The sequence below is a fragment of the Lissotriton helveticus genome, chromosome 8, assembly GCF_964261635.1.
Source record: "Lissotriton helveticus chromosome 8, aLisHel1.1, whole genome shotgun sequence".
NCBI lineage: Eukaryota > Metazoa > Chordata > Amphibia > Caudata > Salamandridae > Lissotriton > Lissotriton helveticus.
In genome coordinates, this window is record NC_136069.1 from 213,526,091 (window position 1) to 213,546,811 (window position 20,721).

The following is a 20,721-nucleotide window of genomic DNA, read 5'->3' on the forward strand; positions in this document are numbered from 1 at the left end:
CAAAGTGCATCAATTTACAAGGGGGCACCCTAGGTAGGCCACGGAGGCAAGGGAACTCTGCTGGGAGCCCCCAAAGTCATTTTCCGACAGCCTTTACATGTCGGGAAGGCCGGCACGGAAAGGCTGTGAGAAACCGACATCATAATCCCGATGGCGGAAACGCAGTCCATAGGGGATTACGGTGCAGTTCTAACCACCAGGAATACTCCGAGAGCTGGTCGGAACCGCGTCAGAATGAACGGCTGGTTCACGTTCCAACCACTGACATCGTAATTCTGTAGTCGGGCCGCAAATAGACTGTGTTGGTCGGAAAGCTTCCGACTGGCGATCGGCGGCTTTCCACCCAAAATCGGAATTGGCCCCTTAATGTTATCCCTATGAACTATTTTCCTTATTTTTAATTGATAAAATGTGTACCACAGCTCTCTGTTCAGGGATGTGGTCTTTTTAAACCATACTGCTTATGTTTTGTAAGGACATAAGTAATGGACACTGAAACGGGTCTCTTCCAGGTCCCTGCTGCACGAGTTAAAAACAGACAATATATTTCTGATCCCTGCAATATAGAGAGGGGTACTCGCCATACATGCTTCCTCTCCCCAGTGCTTTTCACCATCGCGGTGGTCCCACTTGTGGCCACATTCCGACAGGGTGGATCCTTCCGTGCCTGGGAAGCACACTCCTATACATGTTGCTCTACAGAGATAATATGCTACTGTACCTCCGTTGGGAACGGTCTGACAAACAAAGGGCGTACGCAGGGCTTAAAGAATTTGCTGCAGTGTCATGGCTTGGAGTCAACTGGAACAAATCCAGTGCCTACTCGTTGTGTACACCAGGACTGGAAAATAGACCATTGGAGCTCGGAGTGGAGATGCGCTGAGAGCCGCACACCTTCCGCTATTTAGGGATGCAAGTCTATTGTTCTGAACCTCAATTCATTAAGGGCAACATGCAGACATTTTTTGCTTCCATCAAACAATCTATTGCCTTTTAGCACACGTTTCTACTGTCTACGGCAGGCCACTCAGCTCTAGTGAAAGAAATATGTTACTTACCCTGTAAATCTGCTCGTAGCGTGTAGTGCCATAGATTCATATGCTTAGCATTATCCTGCCATTGAGTGTTGGGCTCAGCGATTATAAGTTGTTTTCTTTGAAGAAGTCTTCGAGTCACGGAGTACAGCGACTCCTCCTCCGGTGTGTATTGCACATGTTCCTTGGCTCCTTTGTTAGATTGTTTTTGGCTCACGAGGTGAGCATTAGAAAAGGAGTAATATAATGACAAAATTGAGAAACAAGCGCAGAAGTGCGAGTGTAGAATGCACTGCGCTAAATATAGTAGCAAATACTACAACCAAAAGCTTTCAGGGAGGAAACTGGGTGCATAAGAATCTATTGCACTACACGCTATGAATAGATATTTACAGGGTAAGTAACATATTCCATTCATAGCATGTGTTGTCCGTAGATACATATGCTTAGGATCAAATGTTAAGCAGTGCAACCCTTTACGGTGGCTAGTGACTGGTGGATGTACTTGTTTGAAATAGTTTTTTAAGTACAGTTTGACACATTCTTGCTTTCTGATCTATGAAGAAATCAACACAGTAGTGTTTTATGAATGTATGTGGGTTATTCCATGTTGATCATCTGCAAATATCCTCTATAGGGATATTTCCAAGTAAATCCATAGTGGTTCCTTGTTTGCCGGAGAATGAGCCTGTGGTGGTACTGTAAGTACCCCTTTGGCTTTCTGGTAACAGGTTTGAATGCATCTAACTATTCATCAAGCAATTTCTGTCTTGGATATGGGTGTCCCTGGTGAGGCTTGGTAAAGGCGACAAACAGTAAATGTGTTTTCCTGAAGGGTTTTGTTTTATGAATGTAGAACATGATAGCACTTTGGACATCTAATATATGCAGGGCTTTCTCTGCTATTGTGTCTGTGTTAGGAAAGAACACTGGTAGTTCCATGGCTGGCTTGTGTGACAGGCTGAGACCATCTTGGGTAGAAATTTCTGATTAGTCTGGTCTGTAGAACTAATTAATGTTTTTTACAGAGTTTTATATACCACAAAATTGACCCGAGGGTATCAGGGCGCTTTACACGAGTACCAGTTGCGTTACATGAGGACACATTCATTTTTGTTAGGCACGGGAAGATTAATTGATTTGCACAGAATCACAGGATATTGAGCATCCTTGCAGAGACTTGAACCAGGTTCCCCAGCTTCGTCCCTGTAGAGTAGTGTATGTAGATCACTTAGCTTTCTTTGAGAATTGATTGCCACTAGAATGGCAACTTTCCATGTTAGATATCGGAGTTGACATGAATGGAGTGGTTTGAATGGCAGCCCCATAAGTCTTGTAAGGACAATGTATAGATTCCAGGCTGAGGGGGGCGGAGTGGAAGGTGGGATAATTCTTTTCAGTCCTTCCATGAATGCTTTGATTACTGGTATTTTAAACAGGGACATATGTTACCTGTTCTGCATGTAGGCAGCTAGGGCTGAAAAGTGTAACCTGATAGTTGGGTAAGCGAGCCCTGCTTGCTGCAGATGGAAGAGATAACCTTCAAGGTCTTGTACTGTGGCTGCTAAAGGTTGGATTTGTTTATTTGAACAGCAGTACAAACCGTTTCCATTTTGCTGCATAACGGGCCGTATGTATCAAATAGTCATTTTGCGATTCTCAAATAGCGAATTTTTGGGAATCGCTATTTGAGAATCACAAAATGCTATGTATGTAGGATTTGCAATACATTATGCGAATCCTACATATTTCTTAATTCGCGAATTGCGAATTAAGGAATACCTCCCCATTCATTCCTATGGGCCTAGAGGCCCATGGGAATGATTGGAAAGATATTCTCAATTTGCGATTAGCAATTTGCGAATCGCAAATTGAGAATGCAATTTCAAGGGTGCAGGGGTGTCCAAAGGACACCCAGGTGCACCTGAAATAAGCATGGGTGCACATGTGACGCACATACATGCCATGTAGGTGCTTCACATAGCACTTTGACAAATGCAAATAAGTGTATTTTTCAAAGAAATCCCAAATTACCACCAACTTGAAGTTGGTGGTAATATGCGATTCCTTAAAGCGAAATTGCTTCTTACATTGCAATTAAAGAATCGCAAAATTTGCGATTCCTTAAATGCAATCGCAAAATAAGGAATCACAAATTTTGCGATTCCTTATTTTGCACGCAGATTTGCTACATTCATACCTTTTAGCAAAAATGCGTTTTCAAACGCAAAAAATTCTGCGAATTTCGGCGTTTGCAAACGCATTTGTCCTTGATACATATGGCCCAACATGCTCTAATTATTGGTCTACGAGCTTATTTAAGGTTGGCCATACATTCTTTTGGTACTTTCAGATGCCCAAATTCTAGGATATCAGGAACTAAATTGCTAGATTTAGCTGTCTGGGATTGGGATGCATTACCTTTCCTTGACCTTGTGTCAGTAGATTTGGTCAAGGAGGTATTTTCTCATGTTGCACTACAGACAGGTGCAGCAGGGTTGTGACCCATGCCTGCTGTGCCCATGTTGGGGCTATTAGGTTTCTTGTTAAAGATGTCTGTGTTAACTTTTTTCCATGTATGGAATGAGTAGGAGAGGAGGAAAAGTGTAGTCAAATAATCCTGACCAATTCATCCATAGGGCATTGTTTTTGGATTGAGGATGAGGAAACCTGGAGTCGAAGCTTTGACATTGAGGTGAGTGGCAAACAAGCCTATGTCCTGTGTTCCCCACCTTTTGAAGTAAGAGTGGAGTTGTGGTAAGTTGATCTCCCACTAGTAAACCTGCTGATGTGTCCTGCTGAGCATATCTGCAAAGTCGTTGTCCACCCCAGGTATGTATTCTGCTAGGAGGTGGATTTTGTGAAAGATTGCTCAGTGCCAGGTCCGCTCTGATAGGAGGGATAGCTGTGAGGAGTGTGTCCCCCGCCTGTTTTTTAATATAATGCAGTGCAGTCATATGGTCTGTGCGTATTAGTACTACCTTCTGGTGTAGGAGACTGCAATAAGCTTTGAGGGCTAGTTGAATTGCTAGAAGCTATTGATGATTGATGTATAGATGTTCCTGATATACTGCCATTAGACCGTGAACTGTGAGATCTTGCATATGTGCTCCCTACCCCTGAAGGGATGCATTTGTGGTAATGGTGACTTGCGGATTTGGGCCCTTGAAAGACCGATCCTGCAACAAGTTGTTGCTGTTCCACCACCGCAGAGAGCAATGAGTTGCTGGACGAAACCAACACCAGATCTTGTAGATGCCCCTCCGCTTGAGACCAGTGAGAGTGAAGGGTGTGCTGAAAGGGGTGCATATGTAGGCGAGCATGTGGTACTATGGCTATGCAGGGAGACATCAAGCTGAAAAGCTCATCACTACATTTACTGTGAGTGGAGCTTGTGGTTGAAAAAGAGGCAATGTCTGTGTGAACTTTTAAACTCTTTCTGGACTGGGATAGGCTTTAGCTGTAACTGAATTGTGTTGCACCTAGGAAGGGCTGAATCTGTAGCGGTTGCAGATTAGACTTTAGTGTGTTGAGGGTAAACCACAGTTCGTTCAGAAGGTTGATAACCTGTTTGGTGTCCTGAAGACAATGCTGGTAGTTTGGGCTCTGGATGAGCCAGTCGTCAAGATACGTTCTGTGATGAGCCGCTACTAAAGCAAGGCATTTGGTGATAACCCTTGGCGCTGTAGTGACCCCAAAGGGTAGTATTTGCATTGGTGGTGTTGGCCGTTGAAAAAGAGATAACTGAGGTGCGCTGGATGTATGGGAATGTGGAAGTATGCGTCTTTGAGGTCTAATGCTGCCATGAAATCTCGTTGCTGTAGCAGTGGTATCACCTCTTCTAGTTGGACCATGTGGAAGTGGTCTGAGGAGATTTAACTGTTGAGTGGCCTGAGATCTAGTATAGGCTTTAATGTTTTGTTCTTCTAGGGGATGAGAAAATAGAGGGAGTATACTCAGTGTCCCCTGTGTTGTAAGGGTACGATTTCTATTGCCCTTTTTTGAAGGGGAGATTGGACCTCATCATGTAAAAGGGTAACATTTTCTTGTGGCATGTTTTGTGGTCTTGGTGGAATTGTAGGTGGTGTCTCTTTGAGATCCATGCAATAATAATGATAGGGCCCATTGGTCTGTGATGATGTTCTCTTAGTGTGGACAGACATCTTGTAACCTGTTCCCAACTGGTGTAACATGTGGTCGGGAAGGTGTAGGTGGTCACTGCTTTGGAGGGGTGGGCATCTTGGTAGTGGCTGCAGGGCCTCTAATTCTATTTCTATAGTTTGATCCATAGTAAGTGCCCCTGCTAAAGTGACTTTGATATGAGCCCAGTTGTTTCTGGCCAGTGACAGAGTCAGTGAATGAATCCTCTCTGGCTGCACCCCAGTATTGACTCATATGAAAGGAACTACGGTGTTGGTATGTTTGTAGGGCCCCCATTGCTTTAGCGGTGTCTATGTCCTTTTATAACATTTCCAACATTTCATCCACCTATAGACTAAAGAGATTTTGTCCATCAAATGGTACATTGAGCAGGTGTTGTTGCATGTCTGGCTTGAAGCAGGAGACCCTGAGCCATGTGTGGTGTCTGATCAGGACACTGGTGTTTGCAGGGAGCACTGTGTAGTGGCATTAGAGATAGCCCTTCCCTCTCCTACCAGTTGTGCACCACGTTGTTGGTCTTGATCAGGGTCGTGTTGTAGTAGTTCCTGCATTTCGTCCCATGTGGTACAATTATATCTGGAGACTAGCCCTACCAAATTTACAATGCATATGTGGTTGGCTGCCTGTGCTGTGATGCGCTAGCCTGGGGCATCATATTCATTACTTTTTTTTTGGTAGGAAGCACATCTCCTGTTCCCTGTGCATTTGTCCTCTTCCTGGCTGTGTGGACTACCAAAGAATCTGATGTAACTTGGCCCTTACTATATTCAGTGTCCAATGGACATGCCTTGTACTTCTTGTCAATTATAGGGGTGCCTACCGAAGACTTAACTGGCTCTTTAAGTATGTCTTGTGTAGAGGACAACATGCCTTTAAGAATAGAGAGTGACTGAGCTGTTTTTTTATGATTTATTAAGTGTCTCTGCCAGGAAATCATCCTCTTGTTATATAGTCTGTAGGGTTACCTTATGGTAAGCAGCAGCTCTGCTGATAATATCATGATATGATGTAGTATCCTCTGGCAGTGAAAGCTTGGATGGGTAGATGTTAGGATCTGTTTCATCCATCAGATCAGCATCATAAATATCCCATGGATATGGGGCAGTATTGGGATCCCCGTGGGGATCTGTTCAATAGGGGGTATTATATTCCTCTGGTTGGTCATCACCAATAGGCAACTGATCTGGTGAAAAATGTGGCTATGTGATGGCAGTTGGCCAGGAGAGGGTGAATGTACTGTCCTTGGTGGCGGTGAAGGCAGGGTAGGCGAGGGTGGAAGTAGAGGAGGAGTTGGAAGAGTAGGAAGTGGCGGATGAGGAGGAGGAGAAGGAGGGAAAAAGATAATGCTTGTGCCTCTGTCCTTCTTCTTTGGTGGTTTGGCTGGTTCATTACCAGCAATGTCATCAAATGTGTTCTTTCTTTTGGGAAGTGTAAGGGAAACAGGTAGTGGAGCTTTGGTGCCCAGTTTCCCATTGTTGGGGTGCACAAAAAGATTCTTTTGCTCCCTGTCTAGCTTGCCTTGCAAGCGCTCTAGAATTGGCTGCACTTGTCTTTGCCGTGGTTCAGCACCATATTTGGTGGCTTTCGGTGTCAAAGGCTTGGATGGCACTGCAGAGGGACTTGTCCCCATTGCAGCTTTGTGCGTATGCGGCTTTGATGCAAACGGCTTAGGTGCTGGCTCCAGCGTCGATGGGTTTGGTGCTGAAACATCTTCTGGTTCCAAGGCTCTTTTCGGATCTAATGCACGCTGCTTCAGCTTTGTTTGGGAGTACAGATGTGGCCTTTTTCGGTACTGGTGCGAAAACAAATTTCAAGGCCTTATATTTTCTGACACTTCTCGAAGGCTTTCCAGGCAGAAAGGATTTGTCTTTGTGTGCCTGCAGGTGTAGCCCACCATGGCCTGAGGGCAGTGGGGTCCAAAAGAGGGTTTGGGTGGTTTGGTAGAGGATTGGCTGGCTTTCACCTAGGTACTCATGTGTCCTTGCTTGGAGATCCCAGTGCTAGCCAGCAGTATTGGCACTCCCGGAGGTGCCGTCTGTGCTTTTGTGCCCTGCGGTTCCTGTTCGGGGTCTGATGACTGCTCCCCGAAGATGTTCGGAGTATCTTCTGTGTATCGCTGCATGGTGGTGTAGGTCCAACGGCGCTCCCTTCGCAGTCAAAGGGTTTTCATCGACCAGAATGCCAAGAAAGCCTCGCAGGAAGTCTCCTCATGTTGTGGTGATAAACAAAGATTGCACACTCTGTGTTGGCCTTGCCGGGAGTACTTTGAGTGGCATTTGGGGCAAAAGCTGAAGGGCATGTTTTCAATCCCTCGTCGATAATGGCTTGGAGAGTGGAGACGAAGAAGTTCAGCAAGGCCGGGCCAGAACTGAGGCAGTCGCTAGGAAATATCTAATAACACCAGCCGGTGTTGTTTGGTCATGAACGCAGTTTGGTTGGAGAGAAAAAATGGTGGGCTGCTAAGGTCTTGGTGAGGAATTGAGCTTCGGTCTTGGAGCTGCGATGACGACTTCTGAAACAGATAGCTACAAAAAAAACAATTTGACAAAAGAGCCAGGAAACATATACAATATACAATGGATGAGGAGTCACTATACCTCCTGACTCGAAGACTTCTTAGAAGAAAAACAACTTATAATTGTCCGAGCCCAACAATAAATGGCAGGATAATGCCAAGCATATGTATCTACGCCACCGCATGCTACGAATATTGTAGTACTCCCACTATTAGTATATTTGTTCACCATGCTACCCCTCTCAATTCCCAGGGTTGGCTTTCAGGAAACTGACAGAATATTATTGGCCCTGCTCTGTCCTTGGCCAAACTCTTCCTCCCAGCAGCAGAGGCCTGATTGGCAGTCACCGACTTCAAACTTTATTAACTGGCAGCGCAACTGGCCTGAGCGGCATACTAATGGAATTTACTGGGAGGTACTCCGGGAGCCGAATCTGCAGTAACTCCAAGCTGGGGCGCTTTGCTACAACTACTCCTGCATCCCTTGGGGAGAAGGCATAAATGAGACACAAAACATTCTACTCAGGATTCTCCAATACATTTGCAAACCGGCCCTATGCCGGAATCATTGTAAGCTCCCACACGCCTGCGATTTGCCGTTGAAGGCTCTGGGGACATTTGACTCCTGTGGCGACAGGCAGGGGCTGCAAGAGTAGATGAAGGTGGAGAGACCTTTATGAGAACAACACGCCTAAAGAATTCAAAGTCATCATTGACACATTTGATATCTCCTATCGCCACTTCCTACTTTACGGCTTGGTCAGGGCCATGATGTGGGCCCAAAGGAGACTTGGTGTGGATGAGCCACCATCACATGCTACACTACAACTTGTGTATACGAACTCAGGAAGGATCAAAGGGATAAAATTGTTTCATAATGCATTGACACCACAAGCCAAAACGATGTTACGGGGCCAAAGGTCTCCAGAAATGCTTGATTGAAACTCATTCACTTCTATTCTCTTCATAAAGCCTATATCACCCCAAAGAGGATTAATCCAATGTTCCTTCAATGCACATGTGAAGTGGCCCAGAAGCAATGAAGAGGAAGCAGACTTTTTCTTATGGTATGGGCATGTCCGTCTCTCCATCCTTACTGGGATTACATCACCTGGTACGTGGATAAATCCACGGGGCAAAATATCCTAAAAACTCCAGCCTATTGCATACCAGGCCTGTTCCCCAGATGAAGGGGCAAAATAATTACAATCAAATGTATAGATCTAGTGCTGCTCCTGGCGCGTTGCCAGCTGGCAATGGCTTGGAAGACCCCTAGAGGCCTGAACATTCTGCACTGGTGAACACAGGCCCTTAAGTGAGCAGAATGTGAAGGAGCGAACCCCTGCAAGAGGTGAGTTATGGACTCCAGTCACTGGAGCATGCGCAAGCATGGCATACCATTTTAAGGGGTTACCCACATATTGAAGAGATAGGTGAACTTCTAGCAGCCCACACACACACACTAACCCCAGCAATGTTGCTGAGGGTGGGAACCAGAGGCGCGGGGCAAAGGGCGAGCCAGCCTCCACTATCTCATGAATACACAAAAGTGGGCTGCCCCTTGAATCAATTCCTATGTGTATCTACAGAGTTCTGTAGAGATGCACTACCAGTGGGGGCATCTCATAAAAAGTTACAAACTGGCCTCACACACCACGTGGCGTCATGCTTCATCATCGGCTGTGTTCGCCCTCTAAAAACTGGGTTTGATAGAGGGCGGGCATACACCTGGAGACAGGGATGCAATTCTAAATCTAAGTGATGGCCGTGGGGGAGTGATAAGTGATTTAAAAACCATTACATTAGTCCATGTGCTATGTTTATTCAAATGGTAAATGTATGGTGGTAAAAAACGAAGTGGACGGTGGTATGGGATATTATTCTCCCTTCACCGTATTAAATGCGGTCGACATGTTTCTGCTGAGGTGTCCCCGAAGGGTACATAGTATTCTTCAGGACCTAAAAAAGGGGGGTTGAAGGGGGTGTATACCCTCTGTGTCCACTTCCTTTTAACTAGTGAAAATGGAAGGAAAATCCTGTCGCTAGATCAGGGGAGGGGTTTGCGGTTAAAAACACTATGTAAATGGATATTTCCCTCTTGGTGTAGTACCACTAGAAGTAACTCCTGTATTTCTAACCTAAATGCTCCAAGGGAGGGCTGAGGTGGAAGGACCTACTTAGACTTTTGCCTAGTTTCAGTGCTTCCAGCCGTTCTTCCCGGAGGCGTCGTCTCTGTCTCCCCGAACTTCTATCAGCCCCAGACAGTGCAATAGACAAGTCTGATTGATACTACATTCTCCCCTGATGCTCATATGTGCCTCTGTGACAAGGTATTTCCCCTTCACAATTGAGTCTCCTATATCCATTACCGCCCTCCCCCAGGTAAGCACCCTGACCACAGGAAAGCACACTGCACCCACCACTTGCCTGCAAAATCTTCATACCAACACCGTACTCCAGCTCAGGTTGATACGTTTGCCAAGCTTGTTATAAGTTGTTGTTTTTAACACAAGGAGATATTTAGCATAGAGGAACATGCTTGCCACCTGAACCACCTATCCATGAATTATATGACTTACTGGTATCTCTCGCATTAGAACTTATCTGAACTACATTCTCTCCCATCCTGTACTGCATGACTTTACCCGGAATGGTACATTGATAGAAAAATTATGGGGGACAGAAAAGAATGTTACAAGTACACTGTATTTGTAAGCATCTGCACAAAACTCAATAAAAATATGTTGAAAAAATAATAATGGGAATGCCATATTAGCAAGTACAAAAATATTTAGGGACCTTCACCTTATAACATTTAAGCCTCCTGTCTAATCTGTGTCAAATTTGTCAATCAATACCTTAGTTATCCTCTTAAACACTTTGCTCTTCAAGTTTTATGCTGGTTGGTTACCTGAATTACAGAGGCAGCACAGGAAATACACTATTGTCTGGAAATATGCCAATGTTCAGTGCAGATCCCAATACAGAAAAAATTGGAATATGGCAAGGGAGGATGAAAGATACACTAAAGCAGAGGTTTTCAATCTGTGGGGTGCGACCCCCAGGGGGGCCGTGGAGTCAGGGGAAAGTGGTCGCTCCCTTCATTTGCAAAACGAAACCATCTCAGACTGTTACTTCCAGGTCGGAAAATGCTAGGGACTGTCCTGTGCTGGGGTTACGAAGCCACGCAGACAGCTAAATACGCCTTTCTAGCAGTGTGCGCCTGGCCTGAAAGAAATGCAAATGCTCAAAACGAGTTAATCACAAAATGTAAAGGATTTGCAGATTAACTCGTTGTGCACATTTGCATTTCTTTCAGGTCAGTAGCACACTGCCAGAAAGGTGTGTTTAGCTGTCCCTGAGAAGGTGTTGAAGGGACAGTTATGTAAAAGAAAATGCATTACATAGGGTTTGGGTATTACTAAAATCTATGGGCCTCATTTATAATGAAATGGTGTAGGGCTGCTCCGCAAATATTTATGCTGTGCTGCCCTACGCCAATTCAAAAGGGCAAGAATGGACAGTATTTATAAGATACAGTGCATTCTTGTTTTTTTCTGCTGACGTACAATTTGGTACCTAGCACCAATGCAGGCACCCTTGCACCATGGCGCCAGGGTGTTTGCATTGTTGGCAGGATTGTTTTGTGCAGGAAGGTACAACTTCCTGCACAATAACAGTCCATGGAGTCTTTTTTCTCTTTCTATGTGTGCTACACATAGAAAGTGAAAACATTTGTGGACAAATAAAGATATTTCTCCTCGTTACCCATCCCCTGGGGCAGTGTACAATTTTGATGCATCCTCAGGTTTACAGATCCTTGTAAGTCTGGGAATGTTTCAAACCCCATGGGAAAACCCACAGCAACGCCCATGGAACACCCCCCTGACGGAGTGCAAGGCAAGCATTGACTTGCGCTTCGTTGTCGTACACCATATCTAGGAGGCCATGAAAAGCCACATGAAGTGACTTTGCGTGGCCTCGTAGATATAGGTCTGGACTCTGCGCAACCAGAGCAGCATAAAAAGTGTGACTCCAGCAGCACAAGGGGCTTGTAACCAGGCCCCTATATTTTGGATGCATCCCACATATTTTGGAAGTGCCATTTTATCGTAAAACATTTTGCACATTTTGTAGCGGTCTATCTTGTACTGTGTGCAATGCAAGTATAAAATAAAGACTTACATATTTACAGGGCGTTCTGTCACAGGCTATGACCTCGTAGCACTAAAAATCCATAAGTCACTATTCTTCAACGCACCAACCAAGATTTAATTTTGTGGCTCTCTGGTTTCACACAGACCTTTGCAGTGCATTAACTAACAGAGGTTTCATAATGTACTATAATGCATTTCCCACTAAGTAACAACTTTTTGAAATGTAATGATCATTCATTGAAGCTGCCCGTTATTTAATATGTAGCTACCTGACGGAAAAATACCTAAAAAACGTATGTATGTTTTAATAATGATGAATGATATTCAGCTACCTCCAGTTACATGCAGCTGTAAATGCCAAGCCATCAGCATCCCATGAAATATAGTATGGCTTTCCTCTAATGTCGTGCAATAAAGTTGCAGACCATACATTACAGCCATTATACGAAAAGCCACTCGAATTATGTGATTATGCTGCCACAGCGATTTTATCAGAATTATAGTTTTGCCGCATTTGCCACATAATCCATCATCTGCCGCATAATCTGTGATTTCAACAAGAAAATGTATTTACTCAAAAGTTACTAAAAAGCAGCAACAGGTGTTGCTACTCAGTAGAAGGCCCTTTGTAAAGCTGTACTGGTCACCTTTTTGCTGCTTATTGCTATATTTAGGTGTTAAACTGGTACTAATGAGGAGCAACCACATATTGACTGTTTCTCTGGAGAACAATTACGGTTGTTAATTATAAGTAGTACTAGGTTCTAGAAATTTGTGTCGGTAGGGGGTCCTTATGCCTAAAAGATTTTGATTGGGGGGGGTCTCGGCATCAGAAAGTTTGAAGACCACTGCACTAAAGTCATATACAGGATTATCATGATGGCCCCTGAGTGCAGAGACCTAACATGTAAGACATATCATACTACTTAATCTTTAAATATGAACACAGTATTAAAACAATACTAACTTTTTGTGAAAATGTCAACCACTACTTCATTTTCAAGAACATCCTCTTTCTATATCAAGGCTTTTACAGTGCATCGGTGACATCTGAACAAAAGGTACTTACTGTCTGTTAGGGGGTTGAAATGAATTGACTCCCAATCTGAGGTATTGTTGTTGAAATTAGATTTCACACTTAAACAAAACAAACCATAATGTAATCCGCTGAACATACACTTGGTCAGGAAGGTTTTCTGACAGGTATCCTCGAATCCATCAATGCAATGAACATTGCTGAAAAAAAGATATTTAATATGAAAATACAAAAAATCCTTTTTGAAAATATAGACATATAAACAATACAGATTTCATTGTTCGATGCTTCGTAGTGGAATGACCCAACTGATGAACTGTGTTGCTTTTGTCATTATACTTTTTGCCCTGACCCAGGAAATTGATCTGTCTTTCAGGGGGTCCTTGTTGTTTACAATTGTTCTGTGCTCCTTTTAAACACATCCTTGATTATATTTAGCAGTGTCCCTGAGAATCAAACCTATTAGTTTAGACATAATTTGTGTCAATAATAAATTGTTAGGCGGAGGTACCACAACATTTACACACTCTCCTCCCTTCTGACAAGATCCCTACAAAGGTGCTATACTGGAATGAAGAATGCATAATAACTATTTCTTACAGTGTTACGAACAAAAAATATCCATTCCAGAATATGTTTATTAATGGATCTCTATTAAGTAATTAAACTAAATTTGGCATTTGTGGTAAATTATGTTTAACACCAAGATGCAAGTGGGAACCACTTTTATCAAATGTTATTTTTTAAACCCTTTTTAACTCTCTCATAATTGATTTATATTTTCTGTTCAAGCCTCTGTTTGAAAATAACATTTGCATTTTATAGAAAAATATTTTAAATATTCCTTAATTCTGATTCATGGTTTAAATAGTAAATGGTTCTGATTCAGATTTCTAACCAGTACTAGCACAATTCATCCGTTTTTTTTTTTTTTTTTACAAAACTCAAAACTGAAAGTACGCTTGTTAAATCAGAAACATCACACACAATAACTGCTGTGTTATCAACCAATTTTAGACCCATATAGCAGTTTTCTTTGGTCAATATGTCTCCTTCATGGTTCTGTACAATATACATTAAAGACATAGCAGTAGCCAAGACAGAGAGAAAAGCAAATGTGATCAAACTCAATTCCTAGAGAGGAAGTTTGCTCTAGACAACGGAGGGAGACGTTGAAACAAGACTATGATAGAATAGACAACGTAACATATCTGCACCCTTCTATCTTTTGAACCAGCAGGAAAGCACTGAAACCAGAGACGGAATGTCACAGAGTAGTAGGTTAACTTCTAATTGAGCAGCCATGTCGTCATCTCCCATGCAGTCCAACAAAGTCCCTCTTTGACAGCATTCCACTCTATCCTCACCTTATATCCACACAGACTTCTTACGAGTTCTTAAAAAAGTGCTTAAGAGTGCTTTTTTGCCTTTGTGTTCAGATTTTCTGCTTCTCTCAACAAATCCTAAACCTCCACAGTGTTCATAAGCTATTAGACACTTTTTTAAATTCTTGATTTATTTTATTTTGAATAGAAATCAATTTAGTGGAGAAGAAACAAATAAGAAAATATTGGACATTTGGATCAAAATTAGATGTTGTAATCACTGAATACATTTAGGTATATGTATGAAGGTATCCGATTCTTATCTTGATATTAGTCACATAAACAATAAAATATTAGTTATTTATCACAGTGATCACATCACTATCCCATATTGTGCTTTATTTTAAAAAAATTTGAAAGATGTCATTTTAAAAAAAATCTACCGTGTTTTAACATGTATCAAAAGTTGCAACAGAACATGCGGTGGTACCTGTGCATGTTATTTTTCTTTTGGATTAAAATCTTAATAAAAAGAGTAAAAACAAGTTTCAACCGAACAGCAGATATATATATATAATATATATATATATATATATATATATATATATATATATATATATATATATATATATATATATATATATATATATGTATATATATATGTATATATATATATATATTTTCTTTTTTACGTCTCTGGTGCATAGAGTCTTGCTAACAACTTTTACTGCGGCATACATAGTTAAAACTAAAGAAAATAGCAAACCTTCTGTTTTCTGAATCAGCAGTGCTTCCCTGGGGCAATCTGCACCTTAACTCCAGTGATGAATCGTCTGCACTTCTATCAATGCAACTGCTTCTCCTAAAGGGAACACAGAAACAAATGCTACCTTTAGCAAACTACAAAAACTAGATGTGAGAAATTGGGTTGTTGGTTGACTGGGGAATGAGTCATGCCTTGTCAAGGTTAGGCACAAGCCAACCCTAAATTAACCTGTGCTCATCATGTGGCAATGTGTAAAGTATCTGCACAAAACTTCAAATAGCAATAAAGTGAAAACACAACATAAAAAAAGATTTCACACCATGTTAGAAAAATATAACTTTTTAAAATAAATAAAACAAGGCCAAAACGACAAGAATCCAATCAGCAGAACCGGAGATATGCAATTTTAAAGATTTTAGTGACGCCAGCGCTAAAAAGCACAAAGCGACAACTGTGGCTATCTGGTCGCGCTGGACCACCATAAAAGCACAGTTTCAAGCCAACCGTGATGGAGCATGTGCCAGCTACAGGAGCTAAGTTAGGCCTGCTGAACAAAGTACCTTAGATCCTGGGTTGTGGAGTGTTGCGACAATCCATGCCAAAGATGTGTTGCGCAGCCAAAGCGATGCATTGGTTTCGAGAAGTGGCGAGGCTGTGATGTCAGGGCCTGCGTTATCATCGAGTATAAAATGCCTGGGTTTGCGATTCAAAGTCCTGCGAGGAGGATATGGCATGCAGTCGGGGCGATGCTTCGGTCACGAAGAGCTGTGAGGCTGCAATGCAGAGTCCATTGTCGTCGCCAAGACTGCCATCGACGAGAGATGCGAGGGCCTGCGACAAGGGTACATCAAACAGCGGTGGTTCCGAAGGTGATGGAGGCTGCGGCGTAGATGCAGGTCTTTGCGACAGGCCCAGTCCACACAACCGCGGAAACGTGTTGGTACTGCTCGGGGTTGGTTGTGCAGCATTATTGATTTCATACCCATTTCTAACACTACGCAAATGCAAAAAAATACAAAAAATAGGCTATGCCCCAGTAAAATGCCAAAACTGTGTAGAAAATATTGTTTTTCTGACAAATGCCTGCCTGTTCCTGAAAGCTCGGAAGACAGTGATTTTAGCACCACAAACTCTTTGCTGATACCTTTTGCAGGAAAAAAACAGATGTTTTCTTCTGCAGCACTTTTTCATATTTTTTTCCTCATGGAAGCGTTGAAGGCCCTGCAGAGGGCAGGCCTCACGATCAAGGCCAGCAAATGCCAGATCAGGCAGGGATCAGTGGTGTACTTAGGGCACCAGTTAGGAAAGCGGCCAGGTGGTGCTCCTACAGCCTAAGATTGACACCATTCTGGCTTGGGAACCCCCATAACCCAGACAGAGGTGAGAGCCTTCTTAGACCTCACCAGTTATTACAGGAGTTTTGCCAAGGGATATGGCACCATTGTTGCCCCCTTTACTGTGCTGACTTACAGGGAGCAGCCCAAGAAGGTGAACTGGACTGAAGCCTGTCAGAAAGCTTTTGATGCCCTGAAATCTGCCATGTTCTCTCACAACTAAATGATGAGGGCCTAAACAAACCTGTGGCCTTCATTAGTAGGAGGTTACTTCGCCAGGAACCGAGGTGGAATGCAATTGAGCGTGAGGCTTTTGCAGTGGTCTGGGCGCTAAAGATGCTAAGTCCCTACCTTTTTGGGACTCACTTCCGGGATCAGACCTACCAAAGGCCACTGAGATGGTTGATGCAGATGAGGGGTGAGAACCCAAAACTGTTGAGGTGGTCCATTTCCTACAGGAGTTGGACTTCACGGTGGAACACCGGCCTGGTATAGAACACGCTAATGCTGATGGTCTGTCCAGATTGTTCCGCTTTAGTGAAGAGAACTCCAAGGAGAGTGGGTAGTTCTCCCCACTTCTCAACTGGAGGAGACACGTATTAGACTTAGCATCCTTGGTGTGGGTTTTCCCCTATCTTTTAGCCTCTGCCTCTTGTATTTTTCCTGGGTGCTGAATTTTGGTTTTGCTAGTCTAGATGCTTTGGGCACTCTGCCACTGCTGATCAGTGCCAAAGTGCAAGTGCTCCCTCTATTATTGGCTTTTTTGACTTACTACTAAGTCCCTAGTACAGTGCACTGTGTGTGCCCAGGGCCTGTAAGTCAAATACTGCCGGTGGGCCTTTCAAAAGTTTTTCGGACCGGCTACTGCAGTGTCTGCACGCAGTCTCTACTGTCATATCGACCTGGTAAGTGCACCTACTTCCCAAGCCCTAACCTCTCCTTTTATTACATGTCAGTCATCCCCAAAGTAGTCCCAAGGTACCCCTGTGGGCAGGCTGTGGTGTATGTGAAAGGTAGGACATGCACTGATGTGTGTTACATGTCCTGTTAGTGAACTACAGTGTATTCTGTTTTTCACTATTGAAAGGCTATCTGTCCCATAGGATAGAATGGGAGTTGACTTATAACACCTTATAAGTATAACTTCCCACTGGGATAAGATGGAAAGATGGAGTTTAGTATGCCTGAACTCCTCAGAATATAAAAATATATCTTTCAGTAAAGATGATTTTTACATTGTGTGTTTGAAAATACCACATTTAGAAAGTGGGTATTTTCTTGCTTAGCCATCCTGTGTGCCTCTGCTGGTTTGTGGATTGACTGCCTGGTTTTGGAGTGACAGAGGATGGGTATGTGCATTCACTGTGGGCAGGGTGCGGTGCGTGTGAAAGGTAGGACATGCACTGATGTGTGTTGCATGTCCTGTTAGTGAACTACTATGTATTCCGTTTTTCACTATGGAAAGGCTATCTGTCCCATTGGATAGAATGGGATTTGACTTATAACACCTTATAAGTATAACTTCCCACTAGGATAATATGGAAAGATGGAGTTTAGTATGCCTGAACTCCTCAGAATATAAAAATATATCTTTCAGCAAAGATGATTTTTATATTTTGTGTTTGAAAATACCATGTTTAGAAAGTGGGTATTTTCTTGCTTAGCCATCCTGTGTGCCTCTGCTGGTTTGTGGATTGATTGCCTGGTTTCAAAGTTCCAGGGGATGGGGATGTGCATTCCCTGTAGACATCCACTGAGAAGGAGGGCTGTGGGGGTGGGGGGTTGAGGTGTGTCCTGCCTATCCTGGATGAGTGAGGGCTGGGCTGAATAAAGTAGGAGACAACGTTTCCTTTACCTGAATGGGCCTGGTCTACCTTACACAATGCTGTCTCCACCCACTGCTGGAAAGCTGGACCAGAGAGCACAGTACTGGTTTTGACTGAGCACAGAGCCTCTCTGGCACAAGAGAACAAAGAGAAATGCTTTATAAATAATGGGGCCCAGACCCCAGAACTTCAGATTACTTCTGGACTCAAAAGGAACCTCTACCAGGGAGAAGAGCTTGGAAAGCTAAAGAAGTACTGCCCCTTTGCCGTGTGCTATCTGGTATTGGCCTGTAGTGGCTGTTTCTGCAAAGGAGAGGATAAAGACTTTGCTGTGAGCTCTGTATCCTGCTTGAAGAAGATCTCCAATGGCTTGAAGTAGAGCTTGCTTCCTGTTCTGAAGTCTCAGGGAAACAAAGACTTCACTACCAGCTCCCCTGAACTTCCTTGCTGGAAGTTCTGACCTGCCAAGTGGTGCCTGTTGCTGTCTCGGGCCTCTGGAGGTTGTTCCTGCTGTTGGTAGCTGGCAACAAGAAGCAACTAAGAAAAGTGCGACACATCCGCACCCGTTTCTGATGCACCGCCGCTGTAGACACCGACGCAGAGCCTGACGGCAGCTGGAGAAATCGCTGCACGCTGAATCCTGTGCTCCGATCTTCGAAGTCCGAGATCACCACGCCAATTCTGACGCAAGCCCTGCTGTGCGGCTGCAAAAACCAACGCATTGTGGCACCGTGGCTGGAGAGACCAACGCGTGCCATTGCCGCTGCATCGAGAACCAACACATACCCAATCCCCATGCATCGTACCGGGGTGCCAAGACTTACAGCAATGCTGGGGCCACAGTAAGAAACTGACGCATCACCTCCCTGCACAGTAAGAAATCGATGCCTCACTATACCTTCAGTAAGGAACAGATGCATCTCCTTCCTTGTGCTGCAGTAAGGAACCGAAACATCACCTTCCCTGAAGTAAGGAACGGACACATCACCTTCCCTGGGCGTAAGGAACCGACGCATCACCTTACCTGCGGTTGTTTTTGTTTGTGATTGTGACGCATCCAAGGTACTATGTGTTGAAAGTGTTGCATCTATAGTTTGCTATGGACAGAACTGTTTTTACCTTCTAAGGATTACAGTCTTATTGTTGTTTAATAGATTTTAGTCATTTTGGTCTTGTTTGGTTTAGATAAAGATCGCTTATTTTTCTAAGCCTGTCTGCAAAGCTACCTAGGGGTGAGCAGCAGTTATTTTAGAAATGACTAGTGACTACCCTGACTAGGAAGAAGAGTCCCTTCTTGGGTAAAGGTGTAAACCATTGCAAACTTTCAAAAAGGAATGCTTGCAATCAGTTCCTGGATGTCATCAAACTGTCTCAAGTTAAACTCTGACAAGACAGAGGTGATGACATTCGGGAAACTGGAACCTACTTGGTCCCCGCAATGGTGGCCAACTGAGACGGGACCTCCACCAGAACCTGTCACCAAGGTTCGTAACCTTAGGATTATTTTCGACAATAGACTGACCTTCCAACATCATGTCAACTCTGTGGTCTCCACTTCCTTCTTCACCCTGAAAAAAATCAAAAAACTTCTTCCCTATCTTCCTATTTCAGCTGGATAAACCCTAATCAGCACATTGGTCTTCGCCAAAATAGACTATTGTAACGCCCTCCTTCTTAATGCCCAGGAAAAAGTCCTTAATAGGATTCAGCTAGTACAGAATGCCTCAGCTAGAATCCTACTGGGCATCCCTAAGTTCACTTCCGTCTCCCCGTACATCCAACAGCTGCACTGGCTGCCCGTAAGGAGCCGGACAAAATTCAAGGCATTGTGTATTGCCTATAAAGCCATTAACAACTTAGGCCCACAGTTTCTCAAAGACCCCCTCTGCCCACTAGAAAATCCTAGAACGCTTCGTTCCTCCTCAGCTCATCTGCTGAAAGTTCAACGAACAAAAAAGGCCAACTGGGGTGATAGATGCTTCGTGATTTCCACTGCCAAACTTTGGAACACTCTCCCCCTTCACATTAAAATGGCCCCAACGCTCATTAGCTTCCGGAGGAAATTAAAAACCTGGTTTTTCCCAAATTGAATTCTGCCATAGCTATCGTTTCTGCTCAGTGAGCGCCGAGACACCCCCGGGTAGTTGTGCGCTATATAAATTGCAAAAAACATAAACATAAACATTGCCAACGAGATACCCCCATTTCTAACAAGGGTCAACTATATAACTGAAGTTGCCCAGTCATACAGTATACATGTTTTTTGTATTTATTTAGCACAAACCTAGCTGAAAATCAAAGAAGGTGTGAACAGGATAAACTGCAAAGATAACGTTGAGTAGCAGGCTTCTTGGTTTACTCACAATGCATTCCCTTGGGAGTGAAGTTAGTGCCCACAGAATATCTAAGTGAGTTCACATTGGGTAACAGCTGGGCTTTGATTTTGTGGAGGTTCATTTTATTGTGCCACGTTTGGCCCAGTGTTTCCTTGCTGATCTTGGAATTAATTCTATTTTTGATGGGATTAGCCTTCAGTTAGGTGCTGTCAAGGCATTTTCACAATGTAT

At 43.6% G+C, this 20,721-nt stretch overlaps 1 protein-coding gene across 1 annotated transcript in view; it reads right to left on the bottom strand.

Annotated features, from left to right (window-relative positions):
• The window catches only part of IL10RB (interleukin 10 receptor subunit beta), a 219,040-nt gene that overhangs the window by 94,247 nt on the left and 104,072 nt on the right, over nt 1-20,721 (bottom strand). Inside the window, exons 3-4 of the mRNA XM_078656954.1 lie at nt 14,995-15,090; nt 12,937-13,103 (exon numbers count right to left, since the gene is read on the bottom strand). Coding sequence (XP_078513080.1) covers nt 12,937-13,103; nt 14,995-15,090 — 263 coding nt within the window. The remainder of the gene's footprint in view (nt 1-12,936; nt 13,104-14,994; nt 15,091-20,721) is intronic.